The sequence below is a fragment of the Diabrotica virgifera genome, chromosome 1 (genome assembly GCF_917563875.1).
Source record: "Diabrotica virgifera virgifera chromosome 1, PGI_DIABVI_V3a".
Classification (NCBI taxonomy): domain Eukaryota; kingdom Metazoa; phylum Arthropoda; class Insecta; order Coleoptera; family Chrysomelidae; genus Diabrotica; species Diabrotica virgifera.
This window is the reverse complement of record NC_065443.1, coordinates 232,105,091-232,132,722: the sequence shown is the minus strand read 5'-3', so window position 1 is coordinate 232,132,722 and position 27,632 is coordinate 232,105,091. Positions and strand designations below refer to the sequence as shown.

The 27,632-nt window shown below is 30.5% G+C and overlaps 1 protein-coding gene across 8 annotated transcripts in view; it reads left to right on the top strand.

Moving 5' to 3' along the window:
• The window catches only part of LOC126879065 (phosphatidylcholine:ceramide cholinephosphotransferase 2-like), a 520,373-nt gene extending 495,615 nt beyond the window's left edge, over positions 1-24,758 (top strand). For all 8 annotated transcript variants that reach the window (XM_050641958.1, XM_050641959.1, XM_050641965.1 and 5 more), the window contains 4 exons: positions 5,318-5,528; positions 8,276-8,550; positions 11,939-12,114; positions 19,863-24,758. In XM_050641958.1, coding sequence (XP_050497915.1) covers positions 5,318-5,528; positions 8,276-8,550; positions 11,939-12,114; positions 19,863-20,012 — 812 coding nt within the window. In that variant the 3' untranslated portion in view covers positions 20,013-24,758. The remainder of the gene's footprint in view (positions 1-5,317; positions 5,529-8,275; positions 8,551-11,938; positions 12,115-19,862) is intronic.
• Positions 24,759-27,632: the final 2,874 nt, after the last annotated feature.

Sequence of the window (27,632 nt, the reverse complement as noted above, 5' to 3'; positions counted from 1 at the left end):
TGATTCCAGTAAAGAGCTTCTATGCAACGAATGTCTTTTTGATCTATGTCGAGTGGTTTTAGTATATGTACGAGTTTATGATGTTGTACTCGATCGAAGGCTTTTTCATTATCTTTAAAGCTCATAATTACATCTTTCCTTTGATTGTAGCAGTTCTGAGCTAGCACTTGGGTTGCAACTAGTGCTTCCCTGGTACCCAGGCCTTTTCTAAATCCAAATTGGGAGCAACCAATAACCTTATCGCATTTTGTGGAGATTCTGTAGTGAAGAACTTTGAGGAATAATTTTAATGAATGGCTCATCAGACTTATCAGTCGGTGGTCTTTACACTTTGTTGCGTTAAAGACCAGTTCTGAAGACCATTCTAGAGAATTATATTTTCAATTTAGGTTCAGTTCATTATTTTAACTGTTGTTCCTACAACTTTTGTTCTTGTATACTGCGAAACACACCCGCAACCAATAACGGTTTTTTTGACGAAAATATAATATAATATGGATGATTTGGATAACGTTATCTTATTCGAATAATATCAAGACTGTAATAGGTAGCTAACATTAACTATCTTGAGATATATAAAAAATATTTATATTATTTTATCTTGACAACTGAGAGTTTCATCGTGAGGTTCATCCGATGTTCATAGATTTTAAATAAGCATTTGATAGAATATGCAGGGTTAGACTGTGGACAGCGAGGCAAGAACTTTACTTTCCAAAAAAAACTAGTCAATTTGATATAGATATAGATGTTTATGGATCGGTTATTTAGTCAATATCGACTTCCTCTGGTTCGTATATATGTCTTATTTTTTTTTAAATGTAAAGACTGAAAAAGTTTTGTACACACTTATGACAACAGGTAAAAGGGGGAGAAGTGTACTTTTGAAGTGTGTAAAATTAATAATTCTTAGCTGAGCGCTTTCGGCTTATAAAGCCATCTTCGGAGCTATGCTACAATAAAAGATCTCTAATGAATAATTGATCTTAGAATTCAAAGTTTAACTTACGTCAAAAAGGTCAAAATACCACTATGAAGAGAGATGGGTTCCATTTATGATATGAAATACTTCTGTTTCTTATGTAGTTTTTTATTGGGTGGAAAAAACAGACAGACAAGGTTTTTTCCAACCAATAAAAAACTACATAAGAAACAGAAGTATTTCATATCATAAATGGAACCCATCTCTCTTCATAGTGGTATTTTGACCTTTTTGACGTAAGTTAAACTTTGAATTCTAAGATCAATTATTCATTAGAGATCTTTTATTGTAGCATAGCTCCGAAGATGGCTTTATAAGCCGAAAGCGCTCAGCTAAGAATTATTAATTTTACACACTTCAAAAGTACACTTCTCCCCCTTTTACCTGTTATTTTTTTTTGTTTGTTTGCACTGGTTGGTCTGTTCGTCTGTTGGTTTAATTTTGATATACAGGGTGCGCCAAACCTCTGGTTTTCTTTGATTACGGCTAAATTATGGGATATACAAAAAAATGTTTTTAACAAAATTAATGTATATCGAAGCCGTCTATAATTTAAAATTATTTTCGATTATACAGGGTGAGTCAGAACGACGTTACAAACCAAAGTTGTGTTTTTTTAAATGGAACACCCTATATATTAAATCATTATTGAATATATTTTTTAAAAATATTAAGAATTTATATAAGGTATTATAGGCCTAAAGTTAACAATTTTCGAAATATTTACACTTTTATTGAGAAAAATTGTAATATTCAAAGGGCTGTCAATTAGGCTTTCAAGGTAATAAATATTTAAATGACATGTCAAAGTTTTTTTAGTATACTGTTATTTTTAAATAAATTAAAATATTTGACATATAGCCATAAAATATACAGTGTGATCACTATTTGCAAATACAAAATTTTCTCATTTTTTTTAAATGGGACACCCTGTATATTAGTATTGACTTTTGTAGTAAATATTACAACCTTTCTTTTGGTATAAGGTTGTATGTACCTAGCATGTTTAGTTTTGTAGGTATTAAAGAAAAAACTATAGATTTTACGTTTTTGCGGATTTTTTATTAAAAAATTTTTTTGCAAAAAAAATAATTATAAACTCCTTTTAGAAACATACATCAAAATATCAAATATGAAAATAAAAACGTAATTAAAGATTAAAATAAATCGTATACTAGTAAAATTCAATTGAATTTAATAATTTAAAATTATGTATTTTACAAAAAATATTTTACCGTACCAATGAATGCATAAATTAGTTACTAAATTAAATAAACAACCAAATTTGATATCTACCCTAGTAATTTTTCTACCACAGCAACTTTCTGCACCAAATTAATTGTTAGGTATATTGTATTTACGAGTAAGATCAGTTAAACTTTTAATTTATCTTTTAAATTTACTTACATCTTAAGAACATAATTATAAAGTATGCTTTGAAGCAAATGAATGTTAAATGTATTAGGCAAATTATTTATTAATATAAATAGTATTAACTGGTGTCACAAAAACTGGTAATACTTTTCTAGTTGAAATTTTTGTAACAATTTTTTATATTTTAAATTTTAATTTTTCAACCGAACAATTGATATATGACATTTGTTTTGGGCGAAACCATTCGAAATTATTACCAGCTTTTGTGACACGAGTACATAGATATTAGGTTTGTTCTAGCATCAGTTTCAAACGGTTTGAAACCATCAGCGAATAGTGGACCAGCGCGAGTAGAGGGGATAGCACTGGTGACTGTATTATGTTCTCTCACTGACCAACTGTTTGCTGACGGTTTCTGACTGGTTTGACTGTTTGCTAGAACAAACCTACTATTTACTTCGTAATATACTTTCTTCTATAACGTTCATTTGTTTCAAAGCATACTTTATACGTTCTCAAGATGTAGGTAAATTAAAAAGTTATTAACTGATCTTACTCGTAAATACAATTTAACTAACAAAATTGGGTACAATAAAGTTACTAGGGTAGAAAAATTTCTAAGATTTTAAAATTGGTTGTTTAATTTAATAATTAATTTATCCATATTAAATACTTATTACTATGTAAAAAAATGTTTGTAACATAATTTTAAAGTTATTAAATTCAATTAAGTTGCACTTGCATACGTTTTATTTTAATCTTTAATTACGTTTTTATTTTCATCTTTGATATTTTAGTGTATGTTTCTAAAATCAGATTATAATTTTTTTTGCAAAAAAATTTAATTAAAATTATCACGGATATAAAATATCCGCGAAACGTAAAATCTATAGTTCTTTTTTAAATATTTACAAAACCAAACATGTTATGTATATACAACCTTATACCAAAAGAAAGGTTGTAATAATTATTACAAAATGCAATAATAAAATACATTGTGTTCCATTTAAAAAAAAATGAGAAAATTTTGAATTTGCAAATAGTGATCACACTGTATAGTTTATCTTCTTCTAAAAGTGCCTATCTTCTGGAGATGTTGGCGACCACATTGACCCATCTTATTCTATTTACGGCAGCTCGAAATAGATCAGTTGACGTTAGACCAGTCCACTTCCTAAGATTGGCCAGCCAGGATATACGTCTACGTCCAGGGCCTCTCCTGCCCTCAATCTTGCCTTGTAGAATCAACTGCAGCAGTCGGTATTTTTCATTACGCATAATGTGGCCGAAGTAAGCCAATTTTCTGTTCTTTACGGTGTTAATTATTTCTTTGTCTTTTCCTAGCCTCTGGAGAATAGTTATATTAGTTGTGTGGTTTATATATGAGACCCTCAACATACGTCGGTAGCACCACATTTCAAACGCCTCTAACCGTTTTATGGCATCTTCTGTCAGGCTCCAGCTTTCAACTCCGTATAGGAGGACACTAAAGACGTAACATCTAAGAATTCTTATGCGTATATTGATACTTAAAGACAAGTTGCAGAGAATTTTCTTAAGACTGTTAAAAGAGCTTCTGGCTTTTTCAATACGAGTTTTTATTTCGTAGCTATGATCCCAAGTATCCTTAATGTTGCAGCCCAGGTAGCATATTTTCTGTACTCTCTCTAGAGGTGTATTGTTTACTGTAATTTGGGCGTTTATGTTGGTGTTTTTACTAATGATCATTATTTTTGTCTTCTTACAGTTTAGTTTTAGGCCGTATTTGTTACATGCTTCTACAACATTATCCATGATCCTTTGGAGCCCCTGCGCACTATCCGCCAGCAATACTGTATCGTCTGCATATCTAATATTATTTATAAGTTGTCCATTTACTGCAATACCATCTTCTGATTCGTCCAAGGCCTCTCTAAAGATGTTTTCAGAGTATATGTTAAATAATGTTGGTGACAGTATGCAACCCTGTCTGACTCCTTTTTCAACCGTGAAGATTTCGGACAGTTCATTTTCGAATCGAACTGTTGCTTTTTGTTGGAGATATAAGTTTGAAACGAGTCTTATATCCTTACCATCGAGTCCTGATGTTTTTAGGATATCGATTAGTTTTCCATGTGGGACTTTATCAAATGCCTTCTCGAAATCTATGAAACATGCATACACATCGCAATTGACATCCCTGGCTCTCTGTATTAGAACTTGCAAGCTGAAAAGTGCTTCCCTCGTTCCGAGTCCTGATCTGAATCCAAATTGAACTTCACTCAGCTGTTCTTCTAATTTGGTGTATATGCGCGAGTGAATGATAGTAAGGAGTACTTTAAGTACATGGCTCATCAAACTAATTAATCTATGTTCTTCACATTTTCTAGCGTTGTATAGTTTATGGCTGTAAGTAAAAGATATTAAATTATTTAAAAATGACACTATATTATAAAAACTTTGACCTACTACTTAAATTTTTATTACCTTGGAAACATAATCCACACTCCACAGCCCTATAAATATTACCATTTTTCTCAATAAAAATGTAAATATTTCGAAAATTATTAACTTTAGGCCTATAAGACCTTTTACAAATTTTTCATATTTTTAGAAACTATTCAAAAATGATTTAATATATAGGGTGTTCCATTTAAAAAAATGCAACTTTGGTTCATACCGTCGTTGTGACCCACCCTGTATAATCGAAAATAATTTTAAATTATAGACGGTTTTGATATACATTAGTTTTGTTAAAAACATTTTTTTGGATATCCCATAGTTTAGCCGTAATCAAAGAAAACCAGAGGTTTGGCGCACCCTGTATGTTTTGCTTCGACATAATATGTGATAGGATTGCTTTTTCTTCTACTTTTCTCTTTTCCAACACGAATCAACTTATATAATATTTACCATTATTAATGTTTTTATTTTCGCTTGATTCAAAGAAATGTATATTAATGTATTTTTTTTTTATTTTAGCTGCAATAGTAATGTTTTTTAGTTTTGTTTTAACCCTAACTTCACTCAGTCTAGTACACGAACGTGTACCCGATAAAGAGGTCTACCCACCTCTTCCAGATGTGTTCCTCGACAATGTACCTGCTTATAATTGGGCGTTAGATGTATCAGAATATATAATTATATTTTCTGTAAATACTAGTTTGATAGCTATGATATTTCACAAACATAGGTAAGTGCATATTTTATTTTATTCTTATTCTAGACTAAGGACTTCATTGCTTTTATATAGAGAGGGGCAAAATTATGGGATAAATTCATTTTCTCTAAAACGGACCATTTTGGAGAAAAAATCCCGAAACAAGTCGACTTTTATTTTTAAATTACATTTTCTGGCATATATTTCATATTAGTGACGTCATCCATCTGAGCGTGATGACGTAATCGATAATTTTTTTTAAATGGGAATAGGGGACGTGTGGCTCATTTTAAAGGTTGTTCAATCCTCTATTCAGTAATATATACATCAATATCATTATATATTATGCAGGGTGACCAAAAAAATAATTTTTGGATTAAATTAATTGACGCAAAAAGAAGAATGAATGTAATTTATTTAACTCAAAATACATTGGACTGATGCCAGAAAATAGAAAAAATGTTTATTTCACAAATAAACAAATAAACAGCCTCCCACTAGCCTCTTGGCAGTTTGAACATTTAATTTAAGCAAAAAGCTATGTTTATTTGCCAAATAAACATGTTTTTCTATTTTCTGACAGCAGTAGAATGTATTTTGAGTCAAATAAATTACATACATTCTTCTTTTTGCTTAAGTTAATTTATTTCGAAAATCATTTTTTTGACCCCATGTATAAAAATAATGATGTTAATGTTTATTTTGCTGAATAGAGAATTGAACACGCTTTCAAATGAGCTACCACACGACCTCTATTCCCATTAAAAAAATCATCGATTACGTCATCACGTCCAGATAGATGATGTGACTAGTATGAAATATATACCAAAAAATCTTAAAATAAAAATCGACCTGTTTCGGGATTTTTCTCCAAAATCGTCATTTTAGAGAAAATTAATTTATTCCATAATTTTACCCCTCTCTATATACACTAAGCATCAAAATTAATGCACCACCTTAAAAATGGGACCTTTGTTGATGTCTCGTATTTCCTAAACCTATTGTCCGATTTGAGTGATTTTTTTAGTATGTTATAGCTTTATTCTTCAAGAATATCGATCTAATAATAATATTGTTAAAGAGGTAAGTGTCATTGTATACCGGGTGTAACACTGACAGTGTGTTTTTTCCTCAAAGTTTGGAACACCATGTGGAATATTCTAGCGTATATAAAATATTGAAATTAAAACTCAACTGTAGCCTTAGGCTTTCTTAACATTTTGCTTTTTGACTCATTCGCTAAGTTGGAAAATAAAAAAGTTAGATACTTTAACAACTAACAATGTTATCCATCAATACAGTGTTTCTAAATAAGTGCGACAAACTTTAAGGGGTAATTCTGCATGAAAAAATAATGACCGTTTGCTTTATAAACATAATATGTTCGCAAATGCTTTGTTTCCGAGATAAGGAATGTTGGAATTATTTCTTGCAAACTGACGATTTATTTATTGCTCTAAAACTAGTTGAGATATGCAAACGACATTTGGTAGGTTTTAAGAAGTAGTTATTGCGCATTTTTTGACATACAATTAAGAATTTTATATTCACCATTGGCGTGCATACGGGTATAAACATTTTAGATACATCCCGTATGCACGCCAATGGTGAATATAAAATTCTTAATTGTATGTCAAAAAATGCGCAGTAACTACCTCTTAAAACCTACCAAATTTCATTTGCATATTTCAACCGGTTTTAGAGCAATAAATAAATCGTCAGTTTGTAAGAAAAAATTCAATATCCCGTATTTCGGAAACGAAGCATTTGTGGACATATGTGTATAAATCAAACGGTCAATATTTTTTCATGCAGAATTACCCCTTAACGTTTGTCGCACTTATTTAGAAACACCCGTATTAATGAATAACATGGCTAGTTGTTAAAGTACCTAACTTTTTTCTTATCCTACATAAGCGAATTAGTCAAAAAGCAAAATGATAAGGAAGCCTAAGGCTACAGTTGAGTATTAATTTCAATATTTTATATGCGCTAGAATATTCCACAGGGTGTTCCAAACTTTGAGGAAAAAACACACTATCATTGTTACACCCGGTATACAATAACACTTACCTGTTTAGCAATAATATTACATCGATATTCTTAAAGAATAAAGTTATAATATACAAAAAAAATCAGTAAAATCGGACAACAGGTTTAGGAAATACGAGACATCAAAAATGTCCCATTTTTAAGGTGGTGCTTTAATTTTGATGCTTAGTGTATGTTCAAAATATTACTAAATTAATACAAATTTGCATTTGTTCAAAATATTACTAAATTAATACAAACACATTCCTAATGAATACAAACCATAAGAAAGAGTCGATCAAATTTACCATGGAAAAGAAATTCATTACTTTTCCTGGATGCTTTAATCTCAAATAAGCATACTGTATATGAGACTGATACGTATAGGAAACCAACACACAAACAATAACACATGATTCTATTTTTAAAATAACTTGTGAATTCGAAAACTTTTATTTGAGTGAAACATCAATACCGTTAAATGATAAAATAAGTAAATATCTTATATCAAAAATGGAGAATTTAAGAGATCTCAAATACGTAAACACACATGAGGAAATGAGCACTGGAACGATTCATGTAAGTCAGACCTGAAGAAAAGAGAAATGTAGAAGTATAATAAATAAATTTAATCTTGTCCCTTATAAATTATTGTGATTTTTTAAACTTGCTTGACATGCCTTAAAACACCTGATAATGAGTAGAGTTGTTTTCAATCTGTAATCATATATTATTTTATTCTGTTACAGATTTATCGTATTTAGAAGAATATTTTTGTTAATGTCATTGTTATATTTGTACCGAGCCATTACAATGTACGTAACCGTGTTGCCTCTATCGAATAGAAACTATCCATGTTCACCGAAAGCAAACGGAACGTCGCCACTGATGATAGTCAAGAGAGTGGCGAAACTCATGTCCGGTATGGGATTGTCGGTGAATGGTCAGCACGTCTACTGCGGCGACTTCATTTACAGTGGACATACTGTCATTTTGACGTTTACTTTCCTACTCATATCGGAATGTAAGTAGATATTTATCATTTACAATTTTTTTAAGTCAATACTTCTTATAGCTCGGTATTGTTCGTCCGCTATAACTTTTCCCATGCGTCACGATTCATCTTCAAACAAATAAAGTCAAAACATAAAGTGAAACGTACGCCGATGGGTGTAATAGATAGTATACAGTATACAAAATGTATACAGTAGGAAAAATGAAAGAATACCCATGAACGAACATTTAAAACACGCTGTATTTTCCTGTCACCGTGTCATACAAAAAATTGGCCAGCGCAAGTACATGTAATAATTATTATTACATGTACTTGCGCTGGGCAATTTTCTTTGTGCACGGTGACAGGAAAATACAGCGTGTTTTATATGTTCGTTCATGGGTATTCTTTCATTTTTCCGACTGTATACACATCGACGTTCGTTTCACTTTATGTTTTTACTTAATTTGTTTGAAAATGAATCGTGACTCATGGGAAAAGTTATTAGGGGAGTGCAATTAGAACAAAAATATTCATTGTTTCGGAAAAATTCAAACAAGCTTATATTTTTCTAAAACTTTTTTTGTTAGTTTATATACATGTTAAAGTAAAAAGTTCTACTCGCAGATTTGGCCGCTAATTGTTTATTAATTGTTTAAACAATAACAATTGTTTTGTATAAATAATTTTAAAAATATCGTTAAATTCATCATTTTACTTTTATCAAATATGTTTCTATTTTGTTTTTGATTATACTGAATCCGAATATGACATTGCAATTTGAAAATTCTTATACAGAAGTTCTTATACAGTATGTCTGCGTAGCTAGGAACCACATATGGAAAACTTTTTTATTATCAATTTTACGAAAAAAAGTTATTCTTCATAAAATGCTCTGGATACTCAAATCTAAAACTCAACCATCAGATATCAAATTTTATCAATTTTATACGAGGTATGTCAAAAATATGAATTTCGTTAAAGAATATAGTACCTTTATATTCCAGAATATCAAAAAATGCTATTATGAAAAGTTGTTTGAAATTAAAAACTATGTTTAAATATAAAATTACATCATTCTAATCGAAAAAAAAAAAATTTCAATTTTTTCTCAAATTACGGATACTCATCATCATTTTATTACAATTATGATACCTAACTATTTTATTATCACTTTTACGAAAAAAAGTTATTCTTCATAAAATGCTCTCCCTGGTCTAAAATCTAAGATACAACCATCAGATATTAAACTTTTTTAATTTTATACGAGGTATGTAAAAAATATGAATTTTCTTAAGAGTTAAGTGGCTTTATTATTCACAATATATTAATTAGAAGGATGTAATTGAACACTACAACAAATTTTTTAATTCCAAACAACTTCTCTTAATAACGATTTTCGATATTGTGAAATGTAAAGGTACTTTACTCGTGAGTGAAATTCATATTTTTTGACATACCTCGTATAAAATTAATTAAATTTGATATTTGATGGTTGCGTCTTAGATTATATACGATGCAGAGTATCTTATAAAGAATAACTTTTTTTCGTAAAACTGATAATAAAAAAGTTGTTCCAAGTTACGCAGACATACTGTATAAGAGCTAAAAAAAAAATTTTTTTGCTGAACATTTATTATTGTTGAAGCTTATTATTAAATGTATTTTAGGTAAGTTTTACAGAAAAAAGCTTTGATCACTTTGTATAAACATTTTTTTCGCTAGTAATTTTCAGTTTTTGTATTACATTTTTGTTATCTTTCTTAATTTTCTCAAAAAGAAATAGTTTATTTCATTTCTAAAGTAAAATAATTTAGTGTATTTTAAAGACTACATCCTAAGCTTTAAAAAAGCGCTTATAAAACGGTAATAGATCTCTTTAAACTTGAGTAATATTGTCTTAAAGTGGTAGTAATTCTATAAAACTACGAAGATTTCAAAAATTACATTTTTTGAGACGTCATATCATGTGAATTAAATTTTTGAGATTTTTTTTTAATGAAACATCATTTAGAAAGATGCTTGAAACGTAAGTTGTGCAAAATTGAGAGTTTTATAAGAAAAATTGTATTAGTTACACATTTTTAAATCATTTTTAAACAAAATTCATGTAGGGCTCACTTTCCGCCCAAACCGTACTTATGCCCATACATTTTATTGCTTTTTATTATAATCATAAGATAGCTTAATTATTCTTCTTTTATGTTCAATTTGTAAAATTTCATTTGATCCATTGGTTAAAGAATTACATTAAAATAACTCAACCGTGCACTTCGTCGTACGCTAGTTTACAGTGCGCCAATATTTGTGAGAAGGGTGACTTTAGCGTTATAAATAAAAAATTATAGAAGATACAGATTTAATTTTAGAAAATTCTTTGTATAAGGTTTTTTTGATGAAGCACCCACTTCTCGAGTAGAACTTTTTGATATGTTGTTTATTAAATATTTCTTAATGAAATTACAAAAAATTCTATCTTGTTTGATTTTTTTCGAAGTGAAAATCTATATGCACTCCCCTATATAGCGGACGAACAATATGATGTTTTTAACGAACAATATGATGTTTTTACACGGTTCCAAAATCCTATTTGGCATCATTCAAAAGACAATTTGACAACGACTCAACGACAGGATCGATTTTGCTAATTTTGATTTTAAAATATTTGTATAAAATAAATTAAATTAAATTATATAATATTAAAAAAATTATATAAAATTAGATATAATTAAATAAAATTATATAAAATCCAGTAAAATTATATAAAATTCAATAAAATCGAATAAAGTTATATAAAATTCAATAAAATTAGGTATCTAATGGTTACACTAACAAATCTTAAGCTCCAGCTTAGCCCAGCTCAGCTTGTAGAAATCGCCGAAAATTGAAAAAATTTAATAAAATTAAACAAAATTAAGTAAAACTAAATAAAATTCACTAAAAATTAATAAGATTATATAAAATTCAATAAAATTAAATAAAAAAATTAAATTAAATAAAAAGTAGGTAAATAAAATTAGATAAAATCAAATTTGATCGAATTGAATCGAATAATAATAATTACACTTTTATAAAAAAGAGCTTTTTAAAATACCACGTTTTTATTATTTATAGGACACAATATAAAATCATAAACTATTTTGTTATTTTAATTCCTATATCATGAAAGAATTTTGTAATTGATTTTAAACTCATGTAAATCAAAGAAAGTGTTTAAAAAGCTATAATATTAATGAAACATATTTCGAAAGAAGAATTGTGATATACCTTAATATAGCAAATATTATGTTAACTTAATAAAATATGAAATATTGATATTATTACAAAGGTATTATTTTATTACAAATGAGGGACCTTTAAAGCCGATTGTTCGATCGTGTATTTAAATTTTATCCTAACTAAAAAAATGTTCTTTTAGATACTCCGAAGAAATTGTATTTGGTGCATTGGTTGTATTGGATATTATCCTGCTTGGGAGTCATAATGTTGGAGTTATCTCACGGGCATTACAGCATAGATGTGATAATTGCTTATTTTGTTACTACCAGACTCTTTTGGACATACCATACCTTAGCCAATAATTCTATTTTAAAAGTAAGTAGCACATTCTTAATTTTATGTTATACTTTTTGAGAATATAGAATGCAGCGCCGGATAAAGGGGCGGGCGAGCCGGGCGACCGCCCGGGGCGCCAGAATTTGGGGGCGCCAAATTTTTAGAGACGCCGATATATAAATATAATATTTTTTACATTCATTATTTTTTTAGACTTTATAGATTATCTTTGGGCTAAGATTGCTCCTAAGATAATTATTATTGAATAATTGTAACAATAAGAAAACTATTTCTAGCTCACAAAAATTCTCTAATAAAAATAATGCAACATAAAAATTGCTATGGCTTTTAAAGGTCATTTGTCAGGTAATACCTATCACTTTTATGGAAACAATAAACAATAAAGTATACATACTTAAAATACACGAAGATCAGATTTACAAAGTATCAACAAATTTATGAATAGTCAGTGATATTATACTGGCGCTTGTCATCATAGCCTCAATGGTTAAACAGTTTTGTCTTCCTGTTCTGTAAACTTTACGTTATCAACATTGTCGTGTGTCCGTGGGTGTGTAATTTGAAATAAAAAAAAAACAAACTGGGTATGTATGAATTAGAAATGACAAGTTCTTTTTCATATGAATATATAGAAATTTATTTCGAATACTTTGTAAGCGTTAAGATGTTTCACTTTTTGCATAAAAACGGCACGACCGATGTATGAAAAAAAGGAAGAATAGATTTTTGTATCACAAATTGAATGAGTAATTCCAATATGATTTTTTATTTGAAATATCTCAGTGGCGTACTATGTTTTTCTTTAAAAAAATTCAGACCATTACCTATATTCGCGCCAACAGTAGATAAAAACTTCTTAATTGTATGTCAAAAAATGCACAATAGTTACCTCTTAGAACACACATCAAATTTCATTTGCATATCTGAACCGGTTTTAGAGTAATAAATAAATCGTCAGTTTTTAAAAAAAAATTTCAACACCCCATACCTCGAAACGAAGCATTTGCGGATATACGTTTATAGAGCAAACTGTCATTATTTTTTCATATAAAATTACCCTTTAAAGTTTGTGGCATTGATTTAGAAACAGCCTGTATATAAGGATTTCCATAGTTTTCACTGTATTATTTCACTCAACCGTTCTCTTCAGTTCTTTCTGTTTTGTCAGTCCCCTTCCTGTAGGTTCTTCCTGTAGGTAAAAGATCTTCGGGGTCTGCCTTTCTTCCTTCTTCCTATCGGGCTCCAATCTGTTATTCTGTTTAACCAACGATTTTGGTCTGTTCTTCTGCCATGTCCGTACCAGGTTAATCTCTTTTGTTCTATGTAGTCTATTATCTCTTGAATTCATTACCATTATTTTCTTAATCTCTATGATATTTATTCTATCTCTTCTACAGCTTCTACTTAGGTATTCCATCTCTGTTGCTCTTATTTTGCATTTGGTTTTCGTATTTTTTATTCAATTTTCATACCCGTTATTCAGAATACTTCTTGTCATGGTGTTATATTATATTCTTCTTTTTGTTTTTATACTGATGTTCTTATCCCACAGTACCGGGTTGAATTTAGTATTGTTTGTCCTAGTCACTCGATACCTAGAACCATAGCTTGGATCTATAGGTATCGAGTCATAGAGATCATAAAAAGCTCATGAGATAATAAAAAAAATTAATGAATGATTTTATTTGAATTTACATAGATGATTGTAAGGCCAAGGATATGCCAACGGCTTTAAAAGGAAGAGAAAAAATAAAGGTGTACAAGCTCGCGTTTGCAAAGAATATCCTCTTGCTATTTTATGCTAAGTGGATGCCACTCCCTCAATTTAGTTATTGGGGATGCAGCTATATCTTGCGCACAATTAACATGTTTTTTGGTATTGTAGAAGATTTATACACATTAAATGATATAAATGAGTCAGATTAAATAAATTATTAGAAGAATTTTTTACTAAGCAACAATATTTTTGTTTAGCAGTATTTTGTATTTTGACAACGACACCCGATTTGGGCGTCGAAACGTTAATAAAATTATTTTTTTCAATTTAGTTGTGGCTTATTTCCCATCTAAATAGTTATTTACACACATTTTTTTCTGCTTGTTGACAATGTGCATTTATCTTTTACCTCGCTCCTTCGTCGCTTGAACTTCAAATGTGCTCGTTATGCTATGCCCTATGGTGGATAAGTTATAAATAATAACTGTCGTACTATTTTTTAAATAAATATATTTTTACATAGTTCTTTATGGTAAAATTTTAATTTTTTCCTATTTTTTTATATTTGCAGTAAATTTGTATATTCTTAAATGAAGGGGCGCCAAATTTTATTTTGCCCGGGGCGCTGAAAACCCTAAAACCGGCCCTGATAGAATGCTACAACTGATCCTTAAGGACAGAATAGAGGACCGTAGAAGTGTAGGATGAAAACAGGTTTTTTAGTTAAAAAACATTCGTGAATTTCTCAGTGCGATTTAGACCACTTTTATTCACAGTTCAAGACTCACAACCTTAAAGTAAGACCGAGAAACACGATCATCTTGCCCAAGTTTGCTAATATTTACATAATATAGACAGTTTTATATTTTGTTGTTTACTTATTACGAGTATTTTGGTTTTCTGTATGCTCAGTTTCAGACCTGCTTCCTTACAGCTCTCAACGACACTGTCAAGTAATGTGTGCAGATTTTCTTGAGTAGAAGCTATGAGTACTGTGTCGTCCGCATATCGCAAATTATTGATGACTTCACCGTTCACAAAAATTATTCCTTCTTGTTTTTCAGAAACTGTATTTCTGAAAATATATTATTGGGTCTGGATCTTGTATTGGAATCAGTTTTTTAGAATATGTCTCTTAAAACAATATACAGTGCTCACCACGATCAAATGCCTTTTGGAAGTAAATAAAACAATAGTACATGTCTATACTAAATTTACTATCAAGATGCAGTAGAAATAAACAAACCAAAACACGTGAAATGCTACTAGGAGCACTTCCGAATCATAATTTACAATGTATATGCATTGTAAATCCCAAATCATGATTTCCAAAGTTTATACCTTGTAAATTATGATTCGGGATGGCTTCTAGTAGCATTGAATGTGTCTTGGTTTGTTTATTTCTACTGCATCTTGATTGTAAATTTAGTATACAGATATATCATAAATCTATGAACAAGTACGTTTATCCCAAACTCTCTCGTTCCAAACTCTTTACGGAAACCAAACTGTGTGTCACTTGGGTATTCATCGCATTTATTGTAGATACGGCCATATATTGCGTTCAAAAATTTTCAAAAAATGGCTTAACAATAACTAATTTTTCAAAGTTTCCATCAGTTAGAGCATTTCTTCGAGGGCTATTCATTCAATATAAACAACACCCCGTACAATTTACCCATTTTTGTTCTGATATTCATTTAAAAAAATGTTAATGGAAATCCAAGCCCTGCCCTAGAGAAAAAAACCTAGTCAAATAAAATCAGACTAAACAACTAACCTCCACCCTACAACTATATACAAAAAAAAAATAAATTTATGTTCAACAAGCTAAAATTTCTATCGTTATCCAACAATCCTCACAAACCACAACAGTACTTAACAAAATAACAATTGCTGTCATGGTCATGTGCCTTAACAGAATACGAATCATCACGAAATATGTTTCGTTGCAATGTCGCCTTAATACTATAGCTTGATAACTCGAAATTAGCAGTTCTGAGATAAACGGGTTTAAAGGTATTAAAGATATATACTCCAGATCATTGTTATATTTATACAGATTCATCTAAGACTGCTGATGGTGTGGGATCGGCAGTTGTAGATTCAAACACTATATTACAATTTAAATTATCTTCCACTTGCAGTATTTACTCTGGAACACTATATTCAATTCTGCAAGCCCTCATTCACATTAATACTCAAAAAATTCCAAAATCTGTCATAATTACCGACTCTCTCAGTGCATTACATACGAACAGTTATATACAAGTAATCCTATAAGTATTTTAATAAAAGAACAATTACATTTACTGAAGAACACGATTCAGCAAGTAAGCTATATATGGGTTCCATCACACATTGGACTTCAAGGAAACGAAAAAGCAGATTTCCATGCCAGAGAAGCAATACACAGTGCGTCTTCAGTGTTAGTGAACTTAGTGCCTGTTTCCGATTACAAACCATTCCTTAAATAAAAAGTGTTAAACAAATGGGAAAACGAATGGAATCTTCCACAATCATCTCTACACACAATAAAGCCCTCAATTGAACCTTGGTGTGAGATAGACCTAAATCGCCAACTGTTCGTGAAGCTAAATCGTTTACGCATAGGGCATAGCAGACTTACTCACAGCTTACTAATCTCTAAATCAAATCGCCCTATTTGTGACCTGTGTAATTGCGACATCAATGTAACACATATATTAAAAGAGTGTCCAAAATATATTAATGAAAGACAAAAACACTCCATACCTCTCAATATAAAAGCAGTCTTAGGATGACACTGTAAGCTTACACATTTGTTTAATTATTTGAAAGACATTAATGTTTTAAACAAACTATAACCACTGTTAACATTTTGTAAACCCCTTTCTTAATTTGTAAATTATGATATTGTTACCTAAATGTGAACTTATGTAATAATCAAAATGCTATTAGATTTAAGTAACCATGTATCAATGACAGTACAGCTAATAACCCAAAGTGGTTGATGCTGATAACAATAAAAAAAAGATAATATATACATAACATGAACCGAATCATAGCCACCTTTACTTAACAAGCCATGCAGTTGAAACTTGGCAACATCTATTGGTAGACTCATTAATTCTGACAGTTCTCATTTGTTTTTAAATAATATTCACCGTATTTACAGAGAAACTGAAACATTTTACAATATTTCGTGCTCCAAATTATAAAGAACATTAAAAGGTATGTTATTCGGATGATTTTAGTTCAATATAATATATTTTTATATAAACTTGCGTGCTTATAGAAATCCGTCCACTTAAAAATTTTGTCATTTTTAATGTCTTATATTTCCTAAACCTGTTGGCCGATTTAAGTGATTTTTGAAGTTATACTTCTTTAGGCGCGATTGAGAGTAAAATTTCATAATACTGCGCGCATGCGCACACAGGCAGTATGGTATAAACGTTATACGGGATCTGATTGGGTGTTAAAATCATCTGTCAATAATTGTTCAATATGGATATTTTGGATAAACAAATTAATGTTGTGTATATTAGTTTTTATTGTTGTGATGGCAGAGAAAAAAGCAAGTTTATAATATTGTACTGACTTTTTAAATAGTTTTTAAAAGCGACAGGTACGTAATAATTGTAAATGTTTCAGTATCCTAATAAAAAATTTCATAGGTACCTACCTATTTGGAAAATTTAAAAAGAACCTACCAAAATAGTATGTAATGCTTTGATTTACATAATTTGATTACCATCAAAATTTCTATCAATATTCACCTAATATATTGTTTTCTTACTCTGTGTTTTGTTGTATTTGAATATTTATTTCAATTCTAAATAATTTCAATTCAAAATCAAAATAATTTGGTTAAATTCAGAACCGTCAAAAGTTTAATCCGTTTAGTTAGTTGATCTTCGCACATGATGACACATGGTCTCCGTGGGTAAAAGTTTAAGGTGAATGAATTTCAATACTACTTGCGCTGATAAGCGGGTTCGAACCCCAATGGAAACTTTTATTTTTTTTATACATTTTATGATTGTAAGTTTATTTATTATATATTTTTTTTTTCAGAAAATACGTATTTAGTTAAAAATTTTTCCGACATTGTTCAGAAATCATTTGTGGCATTTTTCAATGTGTTTATTTGTGTGTGTTTTATTCTTTTATTATTTTAATTTTTGGCACTGTTTTAATAAAAAAATTTGAGAAGTAGTAAGTATTAAAATTAGTTTAATATTTAAATAAAATATAAATAAACTGTTTAAAGTATATTAATTTCGTTGAAATCAAATAATAGAAGTATAACTTCTTACGTGCGTACAAAGTACACACACATTCTTTTTTTTAATGTTATAGCCTAATTCTTTAACAATACCGCTGTAATAATATTGTTGCTAACAAGTTAAATTTTTATTGTGTACCGGGCATTTATAAAATACTGAAATTAAAACCCATCTATAAACTCCGGTTTTCTTAAACATTCTGTTTTTTTGATTAATTCGCTTATGTTGGATAATAAAAAAAGTTAGCTACTTTAACAACTAGATTTTTGTTCTTTATCAATTCAGGGTGTTTCTAAATAAGTGCGACAAACTTTAAGGGGAAAGGAACAAAATGCAAAATTTTGACGCCTGTCAAAATTTTCAATGTATTTTAAATGTGATCATTTTTTTCGAATCCTGAGAAAACTAATAAGTATTTTTGAAAAATTTAAACGCAGAATGAAAGATTACTTTATTACCGACGGCCGAAAGTCCCTTAAAATTAATAAAAAGTTTTTTTTGAAAGACATATTTGAAACTAAAAATCACACTAAATTTTCTTAGTTTTTCACCTCTGTAACTTATTAAAATAAACATAGAAGTTTTCAGGGATTTTCGGCCCTCGGTCCTAACGTAATCTTTCATTCTGCGTTTAAATTTTTGAAAAATACTTATTAGTTTTCCTAGGATTCGAAAAAAATGAATCCCATTTATATTCTTGTTATTGTTTTTTTTTTGTATAATAAACGTTATTGACAAGGAATTACTTTTAATTTTATTTTGTACAAACTTCTAATTAATAATATTTTCTTGTTCGACTCAAAAAATACTATAAGTTTTACCAGAATTTGTACTTTAAAATCGTAGTTTCGAAAGCGGTAGTCCAAAAGTCAGACTACCGACGTTATCAATTGCGACGTTGCCTTTTTCTCTTCATGGCTTGTAAAGTAAAGGTGGCTATGACCGAATCAACAGATAGCAAATACATGGTAGGCTCAATGGTTTCAGAAAAGCACGTGCTACAACTATATAACTAGAGTTAGCTAGTTGTACCATTCAGTGTATGTCGCATTCACGATTATTTCGATTTAAAAATATCTTGATAATCATCTTGTCAATTTAGCAATGAATATTAGGGGCATTTGAGTTTTATCAACTTTCGTCAATCATAAATAAATACTTAACCCGTTTGGAGCGAGTTATCAAGTTTTTACACAGTATGGAGACAAATAAAATACATCTTGTGAACTAGTTATCTTAAAAACGTAAATTTTGGAGTTATCAAGTTATAGTACTACGGCGACGATATTTGCATAGCGACACACAATGATAGTTATGAAGTTACAGAATCGGGTACAATGACATGAGTCAATTGTTTCAATGTTTCGAATCATTGTTTCGAAACATTATACATAGTGAGTTGATTCAATGATTCGAAACATGCAAATGAATCATTTCGCCCATCACTAGTTTTTGCGTGTTGCTATTAAATTGCTCTCCCAAATGCGACAAGTTTAGACATGCAAAAAGTACTCGGAAAATGTACTCGTGTGATAAACGTGGGTACCGGGTATATTAGCCCATATGCTATGGGGACGAATACCGAGTACTTTATTGAAAATGTACTCGGGTACTGGGTACTGAGTACCCAAAATGTACTTAGTTTGGAAGCAAAAAGAAGTCATACAGAGCCAAATCTGGAGAATAGGGTGGATGTGACTGCAGTTAGTAGCCAAGTAAAGAAATGACTATATTTTTTAAACTCCTTATAACTCGAATAACAATTTCTTTTGTTTTAGCAACATTCTCCAAGCAATTTGCTGGGCCGTGAATGGTGGTTCTCGTTATTCCTATACTTCGAAGGCAACGTTAGCGGTCCGTTGCCGCGGCAGTACAACTGGCCGTTCCCTTGGCCCCGGAGATGGCATCTCAAAAGTCGTGATAGTTAATGACTCACTGACCCTTAGAGGAACTACTTTAAAATATAACTATATGTGATAAATGAGTAACGTGTGTTTGCCTTAAATGACTACATCTTGCTCTTTATATATACATTTACAAAAGTGTTTATTTTCGCTGGATGATGATTTTTAAATTTCTCACTCTTTTAGGAATCTATCTTAAATTTTTATATAATATATTTTATATTAACTATTTTTCAACTAACACATAGGAATTTATATGAAACAATGCTGTGTATGTTATTATCATTATCCTTATTACTAGATCTTAAGTTTCAAATTGTTACGTCTCATTCAATGGATTTCTGTGAAATGTTGAAGATATACACCCGGCCGCGTATTTCCGTTTGCGTGTTCATTTCACGACAGCGCGGCTTTGAAATAGACACCGAAACGGCAAGACATATTTGGTGAGAAACAAGTGTTGATTTGAAAGAGCTAACCTCCCAAACTACGTACGGGTTTGTATTGCACTGAAACATACGGCGTTGGAATGCTACATACCAGTGCGAAATAGATCTATTCTACTACGTCTATTCGTTTCACGTGTTGTTTATTAATTTGCATTTGTACAAAAAGCATTTTCAAATAAATGTATTTGTGTTTTATACTAGGTACTTCAAATTTCAAAAATGTTTACGCCATTATTTTTTGTAAATCGACTCTATTACCAATACTTCTTATATGTATACCAACTTTATGCAAAATGACGTTGTTAACCAAAAAATTTTCATTCGTTGAATCTGTAGAAATAAAACATTTCGTAATATCAAAGTTTCCTTTTTTATAAATTTTAAAAGAACTCAAAGTAGTACCAAAATATTCTATCTTAAAAAAATATGATACGTATACGTTTTTTGCAATGCGCCATAATACTTTAATGTTCTGTTAAAAACACGCACATAAAATCACAAGTACGTGTTAAATTGTCACCGGTTTTTTTTTATTGTTTTTCGACTGTTTATCACAAATAGCTCCTATCTGCAGAATCACAAATTATTCAGTTGGAATTAAAATATGTTTTTAATAGAACATTAAAGTGTTATTGAACATTTCGAAATAAGAAGTATTGTATTCACTTCAAAAATGTTTACGTATCATAATAGTTTTTTAACGATAGTCTTTTGGTACTACCTACTTTGAGTTTCTTGAAAACTCATAAAGAAAAAGGAAGGAAACTTTGGTATCGCGAAATTGTTTTATTTCCACAGATCTAACGAATAATAATTTTTTGATTAAATAAGTCATTTCGATATGTAAATATTAAAAAATTTGGAATTTTAAAGTAGTAGAAAACACAAATACATTGATTTGAAAGTGGTTTTTTTACACATGCAAATTGATAAACAACACATGAAACGAATAGACGTAGTATTGTGCAATGGTATGTAGCATTCCAACGCCGCATATTTCGGTACAAACCCGTGAGTAGTTCAGAGTTTCTGTACAAACCTCTTTCAAATCAACACTTGTTTGGAACCAAATATGTCTTGCCGTTTCCGTGTCTATTTCAAAACCGCGCTGTCGTGAAATGAAAACGCAAACGGAAATACGCCACCCGGCCAAATGCGATTTTGCTAAGATTATTTTGGGAATCTCATGTATATATTGTTAGTAAGTGGATTTTGCAAAATGATTTTCAGTAACACTAACTCATTACTATTGTCAATTCTCATTTTTTCTATAAGTTCTGATTAATATAGCTTTCAATGTGGACGTAATCTTTGTACAGTAAAAATTATCATTGGAATCTCATTTTTTTTTAAGAAAAACTTCAAAGTAGCCCCTAATCTTGCCTTTTCATTCATAGTCTGTATCCATTGAATGAGAAAAAGAAAAAATATGTTACCTGTTAAGTCGTAGTTCATCTGTTTTAATTTGAATTATCTTGTTTGTAGATTATTGTTTACTTGTGCCAATTTTGGAAGTAATAGCTTAAACCTTAATCATATTCTCAATTTAATTTTTTTAGTAATTATAACAGATCGTCGTACAGAAACTACTTTACCGTGTGGATGTGATTGCAAGGTTGAGATCGAGCGGTAGAGAAGGTTTATGTTTTTCTTGTATGATAGATTGGTCTTTTATAGAACGTTGCTTCTATGGAGAACTTGAAAATAATCTCATAGCACACGGTTTATAATGTTTATTATCTGGAGAGATTGCCGAATCTGAATTTATTGTAAAAAACTTACAATGAAGGATAAGTGTAATTGGTATATTTGTAAAATTACTCAAATAATAAACATATCTAGACGGGTTACCATTTTAAAACGTTTTTATATACTTGGCTTGGTCGGTGACACGGACTCCGCAAATTTTGTAATCGATTTTAAACATAGTTCTAGGCTACCTAGGCACCTGAAATTTTCAGAATAGCTGAGAACTAGCTAACAAAGCAATATTTAACTGCTATTATTTGGATAAATCGATTTTTTTAATTTCAAACTATTTTAAAAATGTGACTAATGCAATGACATTTGGATTCCATTTCTAAGTACGTCAACAAATCGATAATTACAAATTTATTGTGGCTCAGTGGTAAAGCATTAGACTGCTGATCGAAAGATCCCGTAAATACCATTTTAAATATTTTCTTTGATTTGTATGAGATTAAATCCGCTAGAGAAAATGTTCCCTCTCATTCTGCGAAGCTCTTAGAGCAGCTGAAGATAGTGACCAATGGAGAAACATTGTTAGGAGTATTAGAAGAAATCATGATCCTCAGCAATGGGGAAACGACAAGAGAGAGAGAGAGAGAGAGAGAGAGAGAAAATATGCTTCTAAAAAAGTCAATTACAAAATTCTTTTCTTACAGAAATTGAAACAACAAAATAGTTTATAATTTTATATTGGGTCCTATAAATAATGAAAACGCTTTATTATACAGTGCTAGTCAAAAGTCCGTACCCCCCCTCGTATCTTTTGAACGGTTATACCTATAATAGTGAAATTTGGAGGGAGGAAATAAACGGACGTAACCTTCTTAACTAGTCATGACAGGTGACGTAATTATGACAGATGACTTTACAGCGCCACTGTGACAGATAATTTTAAATGGGACCTTATGGCAAGTGATACCTCGTTTGAAAGGTATTGAAAATATCTATTCAGTCATACTAATTTTGTTTGGGTTTAAGCTAATTTTGATGAATAAATGAAATTAATATAAAATTGTAGTTTCGCATTTAATTAATAAAAATTTAAAATTCCGCATATGATTACTTGTCAATAAAGGTTGACATTGACGTAAAAACTACTAGAGAATTGGAAAACGTCAACTTTTTTGACAAAAAAACCATAGGCGGACATTTGAATTTTTATTAATTAAATGCGAAACTACAATATTATTTTTATTTCATTTATTCACCAAAATCGAAATCAGCTAAAACCGAAAAAAATTAGCATGACTGAATAGGTATTTTGAATACATTTCAAACGAGGTATCACTTGCCATAAGTTCCCATTTAAAATTATCGGCCACAGTGGCTCTGTAACGTAATCTGTCATTATTACGTCACCTGTCATGACTAGTTAAGAAGCTTACGTCCGTTTATTTCCTCCCTTTAAATTTCACTATTATAGGTATAACCGTTCAGAAGATACGAGGGGGTACGGACTTTTGACTAGCACTGTAAAAAGTTCTCTTTTATAAAAGTGTAATTATTTAAACCGTTTTTACTACTTTATCAATGAGACCTAAGTAATCTGAGTTAAATGAACAAAATGAGTAAAATTTTGACTGTTAATCTAAAAAAATCTGAAATGATTACTTTCTTGAGTACATATTTAAAAAAAAAACACCAAATTGTATTAAGGTACGTATACATACATGCTGCACGTGCAGCATGTTCGTTAGATTAGTACGTGTTTTCGTGGCATATGTAAAATACCTTTAGCAGTTTACCCCTCAAAAGACGCTTAGAAAGCGAATATACGGACTAATTTTTTTTGCTTTTCTAATGCTCCAAACCTTCTTTATTCGATGCTATATACATATTTGTCTATATTTTTCTAAGTTGAAATGTACTTTTTTTTGAGAAAACTAATAAGTATTTTTGAAAAATTTAAACGTAGAATGTAATATTACATTATTACCGAGGGCCGAAAGTCCCTGAAAACTTTTATAATGATTATCCTAATAAGTTGCAGGAGTGAAAAAGAAGGGAAAATTGAGTATGATTTTTAATTTCAAATATATCATTCAAAAACTTCTTGTTTGTTCTAAGGGACTTTCGGCCTTCGGTAATAATGTAATCTTTCATTCTCAGTTTAAGTTTCAAAAATATTTATTAGTTTTTTCAGGATTCAAAAAAATGAATGCATTTAAAAAGCATTGGCCCGAAATTTTGCGCCTACGCTCTTAATGGATTGAGATATGAAAATACCTGCTTCAATCAATGCATTATGTCTGGAGTGTTCAGCTTTGAATCCATATTGGAAATTTGGAATGATATGATTTGTTTCTAATTAGGAATTTTATGAGTCTCTCCTTGAGTATCCTCTCGTAGACTTTACCTAGAGTGTTTAGAAGAGATATTGGTCTATAGGAATTTCAATAATTGTACAAATATACCAATTACACCTAGAAGTTTTTACTTAATTGCAAGGTTTATAATGTTTATTACCTGTAGAGGATACCTAATCTGAATTGATTGTCTACTTTTGTATTATTGTTAACAGTGGCTATCTTATTTATTATTTTATCAAATAAAATGAAATTTTCTATGTGTTGATTATAATTTTATTTTTTAATCTAAATTGGAATTGATGCTAAAACCACAAATAATTTCGTGATGTTAACATGTGTCTTCTGTCTTGTAAAAATGTGATATTTGCCATTAGGTCTCCTTTAATGTCCACGAATAATATAAAAATGTAATACATTTTTCATCTTTGACGATCTTCTTAATGAGCATACCCATTTTGAGCCTAAATAGATCCTCTTCATAAACCGAGTTGTAAGGCTAGAAATTTGTCTAGTGATAATTCATAGCACACCAAGGCTAAAAACCATGACCTGGCAGGCATCAGCCGTGCACGTGTATCTACCAGGTGAATCGAAAAGTCCATAGTTTAGGGGTAAAATAAACTTTCTCCTGTAAGGTTTAAATTTAAGTATGTGTTTGAGTAAGTCATTTAGTAGAAATGTGTACAATGACGGGCGATTCTGAAGAGCATAAGACCTTGTCAGGCGAGGGGAAAGATTAGGGGTTTTTCATAAAATTATTTTTTTTGCATCGAACAAAGTTTTTTTAGGTTTTTTTAATAATTTTAAACAGAAAAGGTCTTCAGTGATTTTTCTCTTTTAATAGTTTTTGTTATATACAAGCGATTGAAAATTGCGAAATCGGCCATTTTTAACCCTAAATCGAACATCTATCTAAAAATTTCAAAGTTGCCAAGGTAGGTAGATATTCTTTAAACATTGATTGATGAAATCCCAAAGAGTTTTTTGCAATACAATATCGGAAACCCCTTTGTTTTTTAATTGCTAATCAAGCGGGCGCGACACTATAGTATAAATGAGGACGTTTGAGTTGGCATAAATTCATTATCTCGAGAATGGGCAAATTTCAAGAGAAATCCTCAGACAGGTCGATTTTTATTTCTAGTGACTTCATCCATCTGAGCGTGATGACGTAATCGATGATTTTTTTAAATGGGAGTAGGGGTTGTGTGAGCTAGCTCATTTGAAAGGTTATTTAATTTTCTATTCACTAATATAAACATTAACATAATTATTTATACAGGGTGTACAAAAAAATTTTTTCTTCTATTTGTCAAATTTAATCAAAGTTAATTTAAAAATAATTTTGTACACCCTGTATAAATAATTATGTTAATGTTTATATTAGTGAATAGAGAATTAAATAACCTTTCAAATGAGCTATCACACAACCCCTACTCTCATTTAAAAAAATCATCGATTACGTCATCACGCTCAGATGGATGACGTCACTAGTATTATATATATGCCAAAAAGTCCTAATTTAAAAATAAAAATCAACCTGTCTGAGGATTTCTCTTGAAATTTGCTCATTATCGAGATAATGAATTTATGCCAACTCAAGCGTCCTCACTTACACTACAGTGTCGCGCGCGCTTGATTAGCAATTAAAAAGCAAAGGGGTTTCGGATATTGTATTGCAAAAAACTCTTTGGGATTTCATCAATCAATGTTTAAAGAAATCTACCTACCTTGGAAACTTGAAATTTTTAGATAAATGTCCGATTTTGGGTTAAAATGGCCGATTTCGCAATTTTCAAAATTTTCAATCGCTTATATAACAAAAACTATTAACTTAAGAGAAAAATCACTAAAGACCTTTTCTGTTTAAAATGATTCAAAAAACCTAAAACAAAATTGGTCGATGCAAAAAAATAATTTTAGGAGAAACTAGTAATCTTTCCCCTCGCCTCGCAAGGTCTTATGCTCTTCAGAAACGTCTGTCATTGTACACATTTCTTCTAAATGACTTACTCAAACACATACTTAAATTTAAACCTTATAGGAGAAAGTTTATTTTACCCCTAAACTAGTCACTTTTCGATTCACCTGGTAGATACACGTGCACGGCTGATGCCTGCCAGGTCATGGTTTTTAGCTTTGGTGTGCTAGGAATTATCATTAGACAAATTTCTAGCCTTACAGGACGACCGTTAGTCGGAGGGTTCACTAGCTCTTAGACTATAACACTCTGCGTTCAAGTACAAAACACATACCGCATTTGATATCATATTTTTTAGTACTATTTATATTCCGGTTTCACCGGAAATACCATCAATTCCTACTGACGTGGATATTTCAGGATGTAGTCTGTGACATGCGGAATGTCATACAGTGGAACCTCGTTAACTCGGATTAATCGGGACCGCGGCCGATCCGGGTTATCGAAAATCCGGGTTAGCCGGAGAAAATGATAAAAATTAATAAAATACGGTATACTTACAGATCAACTCCGTTATAATTGAAATAACATGAAATATATATGCACAGTACACATCTAAATTACGTATCAATTACGCCTTTATCAATTCTACCTAATGCTTCTAGTTTCTTTTCCATTGTCACTACAACATTTTTACGTTTTGTTGCCATTACGTAAACAAAAAGGCACGCAAACACAAAATCTGAATAGATTTACGAATGATTACAGAACGGAAGCGAACAATACGACTGTACTACACACAATACGGTCTCAATCACAACGATGTTATGTTATTTAATAACAGTGAAGACTAAGACCATTGTTTAAAAAAGAATTTTTTAATAGTCTTTTAGTTTTTTATAAACACTGCTAAGACAGTTTGAAATAAATAAAGGATACTACAGGTGCCTGTTGTTTCCGATAACACGACAATGAACGTCATGTGCCATGAGTATTTTTACTATCGGATAAGTATATGTAGTTCAAATTACACAAATACCCATTATCTCTCAAATATTATATTACAAACATTTTTATTGTTGAAATGTTTGTCTGATAAAAATCGGTCCGGGTTAGCCGGACTTCTGGGTTATCGGGGGCCGACTTATCGGGGTTCCACTGTACTGTTGCCTATTCTCCTTTGTTTTCAATATGAATGTGTCTTATAGCACTGTAT